The following is a 13164-nucleotide window of genomic DNA, read 5'->3' on the forward strand; positions in this document are numbered from 1 at the left end:
CTCATCAATCGCCGGCGCCCTCCTACACACGATCGCCATTTTCTGTGCAAAGAAAGAAAGAGGAAGTGATATCTGCCAAATTTATTTAGCGATTGTGTGCCTGGCCTTGTCGTACCGGGTTTTGTTTTTGAAATTTACCAAATTATCAATCATTTGACGGTAAAATATTAAGTTTAACTATCTTAGTAGGTATTATAATAAGTAGAAAATTAATTTCCAATCACTATTTTTAACCGGTGGGTGTTATAATTGCAGTGAAAAATAGAACGCTGCCCCGAAAGCAGTGATGATGATGGGTGGTGCAGGCTAGCCAGGCTAGGCCTAGTTAGTTAGTAGGCAGACGCGGGCAGTGGTGTTGGGTAAGGCGGGTTTGGATTTTGCGGTAAGATAGTGGGCGGTGAATAAATGGGCCGTTTCTGGTCCTAAGTAGGCCTAGCCTATGCCTCAACAACCTGAAGCTTATTCATATTTTAGCCATGCTGACGTACATACAGTGAAATAATATAGATTTTGTCTAGCTAGGCCGCCCTAGTAACTTCTCTTGTTAATGTTATAGTTATGATGGAACTTGTATTGTTTGTACTGTTTTAGGCATAACCAGACCCTAGCTAAATTGCTTCTGCTATGTGCACCAACCAGTTAATTAACTTGTTTGTGGTCAAAACCATTTTATTAATTATGTTGAGTATTTTAGATTTATAAAAAAAAAAGAAAAATAAAATGCATGCCAGCAATAACATCATGTCTAATGTTATTTAATGTTTAATTAATTGTTTTTTATGAAATTTCTTTATTAAAAAACTGCTGAATAATAATTTACAGTTGAATACAATATGATTACAGTAACAAAATCCCATGGATGATCAAAATGACCAAAGCAATAATAATATACAATAACTCAATAAATTTGCTATTTAAGCCTTTTGTAAGATTTTTCAAATTGAATACAGAAAATAATAATGGCACTTGTTTTTAAAATTGATAATTTGCAGAAGATGGGGAATGCATTTCAAAAGCTGATGCAAAACCTATTTGGTAAAAAAGAGATGAGGATCCTTATGGTTGGATTGGATGCTGCAGGCAAAACCACAATTTTGTATAAACTTAAATTGGGAGAAATTGTTACAACAATACCAACAATTGGTAAGTTTAACTTACATGTAGTTACGATCCCTACATGGATTTCTGCGTTTTTAAGTATTATTTTGAACCTTTCAATATTTCAAATCCATAGTTTTTTTAGGGGTTTAGACACAGTGAAACGATCGGCGGTGGCTTCATTTTTTGAAGAAGTATTTTCAGGCAAGACAGTGTTTATTTCACAACTGATTAACTGTACATTAAGTAAAAATAATAATTTTTATACTTGTAATATTTTATTTTGCAGGATTTAATGTGGAAACAGTAGAATATAAAAACATTAGCTTTACAGTTTGGGATGTCGGCGGTCAGGATAAAATTCGACCTCTCTGGAGGCATTATTTCCAAAACACACAAGGTAAAGATTTTCACATTAAATAAAGTCAATTGGAAGTAATACCATAAATGTAGTTCTACATTGACTAAGGTGAGAAATTACACCCACCTTAGTTTTCACTTGGCATCATTCACCTGTGGAAGGTCCAGAATTTTAAAATAGAGGAGGGAGGGGGCCTAGGACCTAAACATTGCTGAACCATATATATTGTTCTTGCATTTTGTTTTCATTTTCTTTAAAAGAAAGTTTTTGATTGCTGTAATGTATAAACCATCTTGTCTGTTTATCGTCTATAGAGAAATTAGTCCGACAGTATTTGATTGGGCTGTTTGAGCAGATATTCAGCATATATAGCTCCTCAAATTCCTCACTCTTTATCAAGTATTGAGAGTAGATAACTGTGAAGTGTTTGCAAGTGACAGTCAAATACTGTATGCCTATTGATATTCAAAATTCAAACGCAACTTGGTGCAATTAAAACTAAATTAATTATATTTAATGATGAAAGTAGAAAAAGAAAGTTTTCACATGTTGCAACTTTGAGTACTGTGCAGCAGTAGTGTAAATGCAATTACTGTAGTATAAAAACTAAATAAATGTAATTAATCTGATTGATGTGGAAAAGGGAAATACAAGTGTTTATTAAATACAGTATTAATGTCGTATATATAGTAAAAGAACTGTTAAGTTTCTTAACGTTTCGATCAATATACTTTGATCATCCTCATTGGAAACCGAGACATACTTAATGTACTTACTGTAAGTAACCAAAACGACATAGCATTCTTTGCCTACTTATTTGGTGTAGGCAGAAACCTGCGTTTACTCGTATTTTCTTTGCCATGCAAACATTATTTTGTCTTTTAGGATTAATCTTTGTGGTAGACAGTAATGATAGAGAAAGAGTGATAGAAGCTAAAGATGAGTTGAATAGAATGTTGACTGAAGATGAACTTCAAAATGCTGTACTCCTAGTATTTGCTAATAAACAGGTAAGCATGTTCTTAAATTTAAAAACTAGAATATCAGGACTCAACGGTTTGAATGAGCCCTCTTTTTCAGAGAAGAGCTTGTAAATAGGCTAACTAGCCTAGCTATTTAAGATTATCTTCCCCCTGTAACAATTCTGGCTAAGGGCTTGATTATAGATTTTGTGCGAGCATCCAGTTTCAAATAATATGGTGCTTTCAATTTGCGATGACGTAACTATGTCTGGTCAATCGATGTGTAGTCTGTCATCACCTGGTACCTAGAAACCGTCATAACTTAGTTGAGGTGGGGAGCAAGGAATCACGTCCCAATGTCCCTGCATGTGCACAATGAATTAACATTACATAGTAGTCACAACGCCCTCTACTGTGTTGGTGCAGACAAATTCCCGCACTTATTACTAAGTTAGTGACATGGGCAATGAAGATATTAAAAACAACCTCAACATAGATTGCATAATTTGCTCATGTGGTTTTAAACAAGGTAATCTAACAGGACACTGAGCTCGCCTTGCCAAGATAGGAACTTGTAACAGTCCTTGGATCCTATGTCTGCCTGCGACAAATATCCACAGTACTGTACTATGTACATATCGTCAGCAGCACGCAGTGTCTGTTGTGGAACTGATCGTGTCGCAGCCACAGATAAAACCTTTGATCCTCGGAACTCGGCATTCTGTTAAATAGGTTTGAGCTTGTACCTGGGCTCGCACTGGCTGATCGCCATGGGTGAAAACGTTTGCAGATTGGCGAAAAATAAAACGGCTACTTTAGCCATTTTGGCGATGACATATGATAAAATAGCTAATTAAATAATCATTTTGGCAAAAGCATAAAGTCCAACTAAAAGGTCCATTTGTCGATCTCCAAGCATTTATTTTGTTCGTTATCACGTTGTTTACTTCAAGATCCATTTTTCGTCAACTTGTTTCGTTGTACCAGGCGTCTCTTTGTTATTTTAAAAAGATGGAGATAGCAGAGGTAGACTGCACAGAGAGACAGACGTTACACGACACATGGATGATGAAGTCCACCCAAACTATCACGTGTTGTGCGCTGCACAAACGACTACGTAGCCGACGGTCGGCTAATTACCGGGATTGTCTATTTTTCGATAGGGGTGTACTTTTCAGATTAAAAAGAAACATTATAGTATCTTCGATGAATGACGTCTTAATCTTATCGTTATGCATTTTAGAGTCTTCCAATTTAATGTAGTTTCATATTTTATCCTTAAAAGTAATAAACTTCCCTCGTGCGTCAGTGTAAACAAAACAACATGCGGGAAATAGTAGAGTCTAACAGGGATTTAGCTAAACACACATGTGCATCTGAGCGAGCGGGGCCGGCCGCCGGCTTCTGTGTTGTTGTGTAAATAAATAATAATCTGGATAAATTTCTCGCCCTGACAGAAACGCTTCGGCGCAGCCTTGAGGGATGGAAAGTCGTGTACTCTGTGCTTTGGCCTATGTTATCTTACGTTCAACAACGATGCGATTGTTCGTTTGCTAGGAATTTTCCTCAATATTTTTAGCATACGATATACCGTTGTTGTACATAATTTTGTAGGCCTAAGCCGGCGGTTCTGCACTTTCGCACCTCTTGAGCATACACAATTGCGCGCCGGTGATGCTGAGTGACCGTGAAGTCTAGGAAACGATTTTCGCCTGGTACACACAAACATGACCAGCCAAGCGTAAAAAACAAAAGTAACATAGCGTTCAGGGGATTTAAGAAAACTGTAAAATGTTTCTTATTAAATTGATACCTGTATGAATGCTGTATGATTAAAAACAATTTGAACAATTGTTTTGATCATGTAAAAGAAATACAAAAAAAAAATTTTTTTTTAATCATACAGTGATTTAGGCATGGTTCTTTATCTCAATGCCTTACAAAAACGTTAAGGGAACAGTGTATAGACCTGTTGACATAGATAAATTGACTAAAATGTTTTTACCATTATATTTCAACAATTTTAAATTTTGGCTAAAAACCGATTCATTTGGCTAAATAAAAAAATTTGACTTTAGCCATTTTGGCTATAGATAAACTGATTTGACTAAAAAAAATATTTTGACTTTCGCCAAATGGCTAAACAAAATGAAATGTTAGTGCTACCCCAGTGTACTGTAGTTTAATTTTGTTGCAGTCCATATATGCACACACAGTGGGTTACACCACCTGTTGGAATCTCAATGAAGCTTTTGTCTATCTAGATTATCTATAACAATTGATAAAACAAAGCCTACTGTAAAAAACTACAAAACGGTGGTTAATAATCCTTTTAATGGCTTTGTTTGGGGAAGTAATTAAAAGAATTAAGCCCCGAAATACTGTAAAAGCCCTCCGGTAAAATTATTTTTCAAAAAAAATGATTAATTACTACTACTGTATTAGTCAATAGGTAATTCTGCCCTTACGGTATATTGAAACCTACATTTTACACATAATAAAAGTTATTTGTTTCATTATTGATTATATATTTCACAAATCTGTAATTCTATTTTGGATAAATTTAAATGTATGTTATTTTTTTGTTTCATTACTGATTATATATTTTACAAATCTGTAACTCTATTTTGGATAGGATTTGCCAAATGCAATGAACGCCGCAGAATTGACAGAAAAGATCGGACTGCATTCACTCCGCAATCGCACATGGTACATCCAGGCTACTTGTGCTACAAGTGGTGACGGACTCTATGAAGGTCTTGATTGGCTATCCACGCAACTCAAACAAAATAATGCAAGCAAATAGGCACCAATCAAGAACTATTAACACTTAATGTAAATGATAATGTTGTATAAATAAGCTATCGGAGCAGTCTTGTTTTAATACATTTATTCCAACTGTATTGAATTGTATGTTTTCTTTAAAGAAGCATAACTGAGAAATTGTAACTGCAGATACAGCATTCCTATTATAAAAACACATGGAATTGTTTAGATGGTTAGGACCGAACGTTTTGTTTTTAAATTCTTTTTTTATATGTAATATTTCCAGACTTCCTTTCGAGTTAGCTTCCATTTACAAAATGGTTACAAAAGGTTTACAAAATTCTGGTGTGAAAGCACCACTGATATCATACGTGAGGATGTAAACCATTGAATATAAGGTGTATAGTTGTTATTGAAATGCAGTAATCTGAAATCAACCAATGAAACTCTTGCTTTTGAGGATGTCATCCTTGCTATAAATGTAATAATTGTTTTGAAATTGACATGGTTAGAAAAAACAGCAGCAAGGGGTTCAAATATGTTGTGTTCTGTATTTATGATAGAAATGTGTTTTGATGAAGTGAAGATCTTTTTAGGATCGTTTGTTGATCTACTGTATATCAATTTGGGTTACCTACTGTAAGAAAGGAGTTTAAAGAATTAATAAACCCCTCACTCTAAGCCATTTATTATTTGCGACAGTGTATTGTCTGCAGAAATGTTAAGGCTCACGCATTGTTTTAGCGACTAGTAAATATTCCTAGCCTATAAGATGAAAATACTCCCAGATATTTCTTCATTGTATACAATTGAAACGTTTACTAGTTTACAATAATAGTTGATGTCTATTTGTACAGTGTCCCAATAGTATCTAACCATCATGCAAATATTCATATTTATATTGCTGTTTAAAATACAAAAATATGGTGTTTCTAATTTTGGGATTTTTTTTTTTCATTCATGCAAATTACTTGCGCAAACCTTTTCAAGATATTTGACAATTGTTAATGTTATGTGTATTGGTATAAATGACATTTTATTTGGTGATGTATCTTCTAAATTATGTGTTTTGAGATATAAAATCAAGATTTATTCCAATTCCTGTTTAATTTTTTTAATTATATTATATTCTAAATAAATAATACAAATAACATTAGTTTGTGTTATTACATACAGAAATAAGTATAGTACTTATTTATCCATGGTTGTAATAAGCAAAACTATAATATTGTAATTATTTTTTAAGTTTCATATTAAATTTAATCAGAAAAAAAACAGAGGTGGGAGAGGGGATGGTGTAACCATTTTATTGTTTAATGTAGAATAAAACCGATGATTTTTTCCCCATTCTCTTTTGTATAATAAATTTATGTGTGGTATAATATGTTAAACTTTGTTAATGCTGAACCTCCCACATGTCAAGTAAAACTGTGTAGAAAAGTACTATTATCTTGTGTGTTTCTTAATTGCATTATTTTAACCTATTTATTGGTGATGTGTTGTGGGGTGATGTTCGTTAGGGGTATGGATCCAGACTAAGGGCATATCAACTACCCTTCTGATTTAATATACCCTGAAAGAAATTACATGACTGATCCAATGGGATTGCACATGAAGCGCATTCGCCCGCCTTTTGAAGCTAATAAACTGAAATTATGAACTTCTTTTTGATATTTTATGTTGGAAAAATACTGGATCTGCCATGTATGCTGGCTGCAGTGATAAGCAGGTTTTTTTCAAGAAAGTGAAAATAGGACTGTGTATAAACACTTCATGTTTCATTGTTTGTAAATTCACGACTAAAGATAGAAATCATGTGATGTACTAGAATCTATCAAACAAACGATACAGTTTCTTTCTCTGTGAAGTTCATCCGTATTATTTCCTGTATGACTGTTTTGCAGATTTTCGCCATGAGAATAACAATGATGTTAAATAGAATATAATTTGAAATGTTTAGCTTCAGTGGAAGATTCTGGCTGTACCTGTGGGTTATTTTTGCTTTCTTTGCCACAATGAAATTGAGAAGCTCAAAAGTAACAGAACTACATACATGACGTGTACCGTAAACTTGAATGTAAATATATTTTTTACTGTAATTTTTTATTCTGCATGGATAAAATAAGTAGGTTATTGTATCCATGATCTGTCTCTGGTAACAACGTGTTACATAATTATACATGCGCCCTCTGGATGATGGTGGTAGAAAAAACAAAAAAGTAGAGAGGGTTGGTTTGTTTGTTGTTTCTCTCCTCATGGTCAAAGAATATATATAACAAGAATGAGTAATCCGCGATTTTCCCTGTAACAGTAATATTGTCCATGTGGTAGGGCGCCGCCATAAGTGTGGATGTATCTGGGATGTATACAACTTTTTGTGACGGTTTCAATAATCAAAGGCTAGACCACCGGTAGTATTTTCATGATAAAAAATGTTATCAACTACATGCCAACATCATGTTAAATACTATTTGGATATTTAATTGTTCGTTTTATGCAATTTATTTAGTAAAAACTGCCGTATAAACAGTTTGCTTTATCAACCGGGCGCTACGATAGCGTGACCGGGCATGTTGGTGTTTACGCGTTTTCACGTAGGATAGTTTAATAATATTCCTATATTTAACCTGTTTCTGGTAAAACAAATAAATGTTAATGACATTTAACATTTTGTCCTATTAATAACATGTATTTTATACTAATTTATATCATAAAAACAATACTTAATTTACCGGGCGTAGAGTAGTACACGGCAATGGTAAAGAATAGGCCGTGCTGAGTAACGATTCGTGATTTTTGGTGTTGCTGTGTTAGGCCTTTTTTGTGAACTAACTTAGCATTTTAGTAAATAATTGTCTGTAAAAGTGAATGTACACTAGTTTGTTAATAAATATGTATTATAAAATAGTTTACAATTGCAAAAACTATTATCATAATTCTATTTAATGTGACATGTATAATATCTATTAAATCAAGTCTTATTTAGTATGTATACATCCGCCCTTATGAGGGCGGGCATCACTCACTGGAGCTCTCTGTTACAAATTTCTAATGCACAAATCGCGGAATACTCATTCTTGTGATATATATTCTTTGTCATGGTTAGAAGAAAACATTTGCACGTGTGTTTTTAAAAGGCCAACTCTTAGGCCTAGATATAAATATGTCGAATGTGGATAAATGCCCATATCCCTCTGTAATAGAACGTTATTTTAGACGAGGTTTTAAACTAGGTAAGCAAAGTGATAAATAATGTATGCCTCTAGCTAAACTAAGCTAGGCCGGCCCCCTAGTGTTATTATTTATTACTTGTACTCTCGGGCTGGTGTGGTGGTGGTGACCATCTTCATCTTAATCTAGGCCTATAAGTAGTAGTAGTAGTCTAGGCCTAGCTAGCATCCAGTTAGGCTAGTAAGTAGTGAAACTAGGCCTACTTACTACTGCTATTAATTATAATATAAAGGCTAGGCCTAGAGTGTAACATACAATTTATTTTTACAAAAGATGCCTTCATATAATTAAAAAATAATGTATCAGATATATATATATTAAAATTATTTGTTTGTTTTTTTAAATTATACTAAACTATAAGTTCTAGCTAGTCGGCTATATATCAGCCCCGTACTTTTTATGTTTTTTTTGTAACAACAAAGCTTTGATCTCAGATCTGTCTTCTGATTGCTTTACTGTTTTATTTATTTTTATTGCTGACACCAAATAAAGTAACTGATACTTTTGCGCTCTCAAAGACATTAGTAGTGAATGATGGATGGCAAAATGTAGCACAAATTCCAGCACACTTCATGTTTTGGATCTAGCTGTAGAACCTTCGTTGTTACCATGAAATTGATGAATGGACCACAAAACACAAATCATTTTTTTTCACAGTAATTCAACTTATGCAAATATAAAGATGTGAATATGTCTCGCTAGGACCCAGAAAAGAGAGAAATTTATTTTTTATTAACAGACGTAATAATACGGATGTTAATTAAAATATTAAGCCGATTTTCCATTAGGCGAATTTGTTCGCGCGAGTCCAACGTTTCAAAGAGAAAAAAATCGCCTACTCTCTTTCCACTACATAAGCGAATAGCTGCGACGTTCATGTTCCTCGCGTGGTTGCTGAGCATTTCGATTCGCACGAGTGCTCATGAAAGCGTCATAGCTCATTTCCTGAGCTCTGATTGGTTGCGCAATATTTCGCTTCGCAAAAAGTAGAAACAATTGGAATTAGTAAATTTCGCTGAAGCAAAAAATCAAAGGAACAAGAATTCGTCGCAGAAGGGAGTATGACAGACAGAAACTTGAATTAGCATGCGCATAGCATGACGCTTTCAATTCGCGCGAACAAATTCGCCTAGTGGAAAATCGGCTTTAGAATTGAGTAAAAGAACATATGAACCATTAAAAGATCACAGTAAGGTCACAACTTGGAAAACTATGTATCATGTCAAACAATAATATTTAGACTTAAGTTTAAAGGTTAAGTAGGGAATTGGTTTCTTCCAATGACACTCATCCAATCAATGTGATAATAATACCACCTGTATATTGCATGTCACCGTATTTATTTTTCAGATATGAAAGGTCCTGAAGAAGATTTTTGTATACTGAAGCATTCAAATAGGTATAATTAATTTATCAATAAATATTTAAATTTAGTTTTTAAAATGGTTTTTGTTTACATAATGTACTGTACTAATATACCTTCATCTCCCAATAAGCAAACATCTCAGACAATTTGGGTGTCGAGAAAACTAAGATATAGAAGTAATACTAGGTTTTCTAGATCTAGGAAACTAAGATATTTTCATGATAAGATTGTAGTACCAATTGTATCACAGGGGTAAGATATTTTAAGTGTAAGATTTAAATTCAGCAAATGGAATTTGTCATTCCATACCATTCTATACATACCTGCAAACAATGGGAAGTTAAAAATAAATCTGTACTCACAAAAAACCTTTGCATCTCCCAGTAGTGTACACCAAAATAAATAGACCATCAGAAGAACATATTCATGCATATTGCAATTGTTTTTAAAAAACACTTTGATTGATTTTGCTTTTTCTCATTAGAGTATGTCTTCTAACACTTGCACCCAGCCACCCAATTGTAAAAAATACAAAAACAGTTAAAAACGTTGATTTTCAAGTATCGTCAAAAATGAATCGTTTAGACAATAAAGTATCCGGCAAGTCAAAAAAAGTAAGTTCAAACATTTCATTTTTCAGTTTTGTTAAATATTATTCTTGCCTGTGCCCACCATTTGTTTTCTTTTTAGCTGTATGTTAATATAATAATAATATCCTGGATTTATTTAGCGCCTAATATTGTGAAACCTCTCTCATTATTACCCCAGTCATTTTTTTTGGATCAAACCTGTATGGAAACATACTCCCATAATGCAGCTAGTAATCAGCGCAAAGTTGTGTCTTGATCTAACCGGGTTCCCATTTATACACTTGGGTGGAGAGAGGCATACGTAAGTAAAGTATCTTGCCTAAGGATACAAGCAATGCGGAGAGAATTGGATTTGAATCTCGATCTCACGATCAGTAAGGGTTAGGGTTATGAAGGAACCCTAACCCCAAACGCCCATATGTTACCAGCTTTCGCCCACTCTACATTCCCTGTGGTCTATCCAACCTTTTCAATATTACCACCAGTGTACACCCCCACACTACCCTCATGTATAGGTTTACTGATTGGTACTCTAGTTCCAAAATGTTCTGTCTGGACGCTGTTTATCTATGAACTTAATTGTGACATGGCTTTTGGCATGTTTTCTGTGACCTCTAAGACCTCTTTATATTCAATGATTTAACATCAATAAATTTAACATATGAATTGTTTTTATAGGCAGAAGGATGTTTTACTTTTGTTATGAACTTGATAAACATACTTTCGTCTAATGTTCTCATGTTTTCTTCCTTTTTAACAACTTGTAGTCCATACTGGTTATTTTCTAAGAATTTTAAGAAGAGTTTTAAGAATTCACATTTTATTGAATACTGTGTCAATGACTTAACCCAACATCAGCGTTATGTTGTGTTCCTTCCTGTAATATACCATTTCTATGTTTTTGTTGCAGGTGGGTCAATGTCTTAACCCAACAACAGCGTTATGTTGTGTCACTTCCTGTAATACCATTTCTATGTTTTTATTGCAGGGTGGGGAATGGCTTTAACCCAACATCAGTGTTATGTTGCGTCACTTCCTGTAATACCATTTCTATGTTTTTTTTTTGTTGCAGGGGGTGGGGGGTGGCTAATACCCTAACCTAACATCAGCGTTTTGTTGTTTCCCTTCCTGTAATACCATTTCTATGTTTTTTGTTGTTGCAGGGGGGGGGGGTGGCTAATACCCTAACCTAACATCAGCGTTATGTTGTTTCCCTTCCTGTAATACCATTTCTATGTTTTTTGTTGTTGCAGGGGGTGGGGGGTGGCTAATACCCTAACCTAACATCAGCGTTTTGTTGTTTCCCTTCCTGTAATACCATTTCTATGTTTTTTGTTGTTGCAGGGGGTGGGGGGTGGCTAATACCCTAACCTAACATCAGCGTTTTGTTGTTTCCCTTTCTGTAATATACCATTTCTATGTTTTTGTTGCAGGTGGGTCAGTGGCTTAACCTAACATCAGCGTTATGTTGTTTCCCTTCCTGTAATATACCATTTCTATGTTTTTGTTGCAGGGGGGTCAATGGCTTACCTAACTTCAGCGTTATGTTGTGTCCGTTCATGTAATACCATTTCTATGTTTTTGTTGCAGGGGGGTCAATGGCTTAACCCAACATCAGCGTTATGTTGTTTCCCTTCCTGTAATATACCATTTCTATGTTTTTGTTGCAGGGGGGTCAATGGCTTAACCTAACTTCAGCGTTATGTTGTGTCCGTTCATGTAATACCATTTCTATGTTTTTGTTGCAGGGGGGTCAATGGCTTAACCCAACATCAGCATTATGTTGCGTCACTTGTGATGACGATTCAAACTATACAATGTATAGCTGTATACGAGGAAAGCTAGCAGAGGTCAATGAGAAACTACTCAAAACACCAAATCTTCTCAAAGAAAAGGTACAATTATATGAGGATTTGTATTTTACTGTCTTATTTATAATTCTCGCATTCTTAGCATTGTCACTATCTTAAAATTGTTACATTCTTAGCATTGTCACTTTTTTAGCATTGTCTTAGCGTTATTTTCACTGTCTTAGAATTCTCACATTCTGAGCATTATCACTATCTTAAAATTGTCACATTCTTAGCATTGTCAATTTTTTAGCATTGTCTTAGCATTATCACTGCCTTAGAATTATTAACAAAATGGTCACAGTCTTAGCCTTGTCACTGTATTAATATTGCCTTTAGTGTTGTCACTGTATTATAATAGCACATATTTCCCCTTTTTTTAGTATGACAAGGATGGTTACATTGCTATAATTCTACCAAAGATCTATGAGACAGATGAACAAATGAAAAGTTTATTAACAGAAGAACAATATAATGAGGCCATTGTGAGTAGAGGACTGAGGACGGCCGAGGACATGCCAGTTGAACAGAAGGGAGGTACAGAGAAGCAATTAAATGAAGCTCTTGGAAACAGGACACTGTCTGTTGAGAACACTACAGTTGAACAGAGTGGAGATACTGATCATGTTAATACATGACACTGTAATCATTGATATAGAGGTGGTAATGGTTTATACAGGCAATGCATATTTATGACGTAACGAACCAGTTATATCACGCATATTTTATATACCGTACTATGATTGGTAGAAGAAGTTCAGTTGAGCATTCCAATATAATTTGTGCATTTTATATAAGTGTAATCGCTGAACGATAAGAGTAACACTATTAAAATGTAAATATTGACATTGATGTGTTTTATTAAGACATCTTTTTTATGCTCTGTTTGTTTACTCAATAATGTAAAAAATATGTAGTATAAAAACTCAACACACAAAAT

At 34.3% G+C, this 13164-nt stretch overlaps 2 protein-coding genes across 2 annotated transcripts; both read left to right on the forward strand.

Annotated features, from left to right (window-relative positions):
• LOC140059645 (ADP-ribosylation factor 2) lies at positions 1-6630 on the forward strand. The gene is made up of 5 exons (XM_072105627.1): positions 1-159; positions 993-1143; positions 1388-1498; positions 2345-2469; positions 5057-6630. Exons 2-5 carry the CDS (start codon positions 996-998, stop codon positions 5225-5227), a joined length of 555 nt encoding a protein of 184 aa, XP_071961728.1. The 5' UTR covers positions 1-159; positions 993-995; the 3' UTR covers positions 5228-6630.
• A 1649-nt stretch (positions 6631-8279) lies between these two features.
• On the forward strand, positions 8280-13149 carry LOC140059687 (protein Abitram-like). The gene is made up of 5 exons (XM_072105630.1): positions 8280-8420; positions 9769-9817; positions 10269-10398; positions 12123-12269; positions 12608-13149. Exons 1-5 carry the CDS (start codon positions 8351-8353, stop codon positions 12860-12862), a joined length of 651 nt encoding a protein of 216 aa, XP_071961731.1. The 5' UTR covers positions 8280-8350; the 3' UTR covers positions 12863-13149.
• Positions 13150-13164: the final 15 nt, after the last annotated feature.

This window comes from Antedon mediterranea, chromosome 1 (genome assembly GCF_964355755.1).
Source record: "Antedon mediterranea chromosome 1, ecAntMedi1.1, whole genome shotgun sequence".
Taxonomy (NCBI): domain Eukaryota; kingdom Metazoa; phylum Echinodermata; class Crinoidea; order Comatulida; family Antedonidae; genus Antedon; species Antedon mediterranea.

Bases quoted from the DNA above. Each gene is read 5' to 3' on its own strand.
- LOC140059645 (XM_072105627.1), top strand. From the start codon at position 996: ATGGGGAATGCATTTCAAAAGCTGATGCAAAACCTATTTGGTAAAAAA. The intron at 1,144-1,387 runs GTAAGTTTAACT...TTTATTTTGCAG, and splicing joins TACAACAATACCAACAATTG to GATTTAATGTGGAAACAGTA. The intron at 1,499-2,344 runs GTAAAGATTTTC...TTTGTCTTTTAG, and splicing joins TTATTTCCAAAACACACAAG to GATTAATCTTTGTGGTAGAC.
- LOC140059687 (XM_072105630.1), top strand. From the start codon at position 8,351: ATGTCGAATGTGGATAAATGCCCATATCCCTCTGTAATAGAACGTTAT. The intron at 8,421-9,768 runs GTAAGCAAAGTG...TTTATTTTTCAG, and splicing joins TAGACGAGGTTTTAAACTAG to ATATGAAAGGTCCTGAAGAA. The intron at 12,270-12,607 runs GTACAATTATAT...CCCTTTTTTTAG, and splicing joins CAAATCTTCTCAAAGAAAAG to TATGACAAGGATGGTTACAT.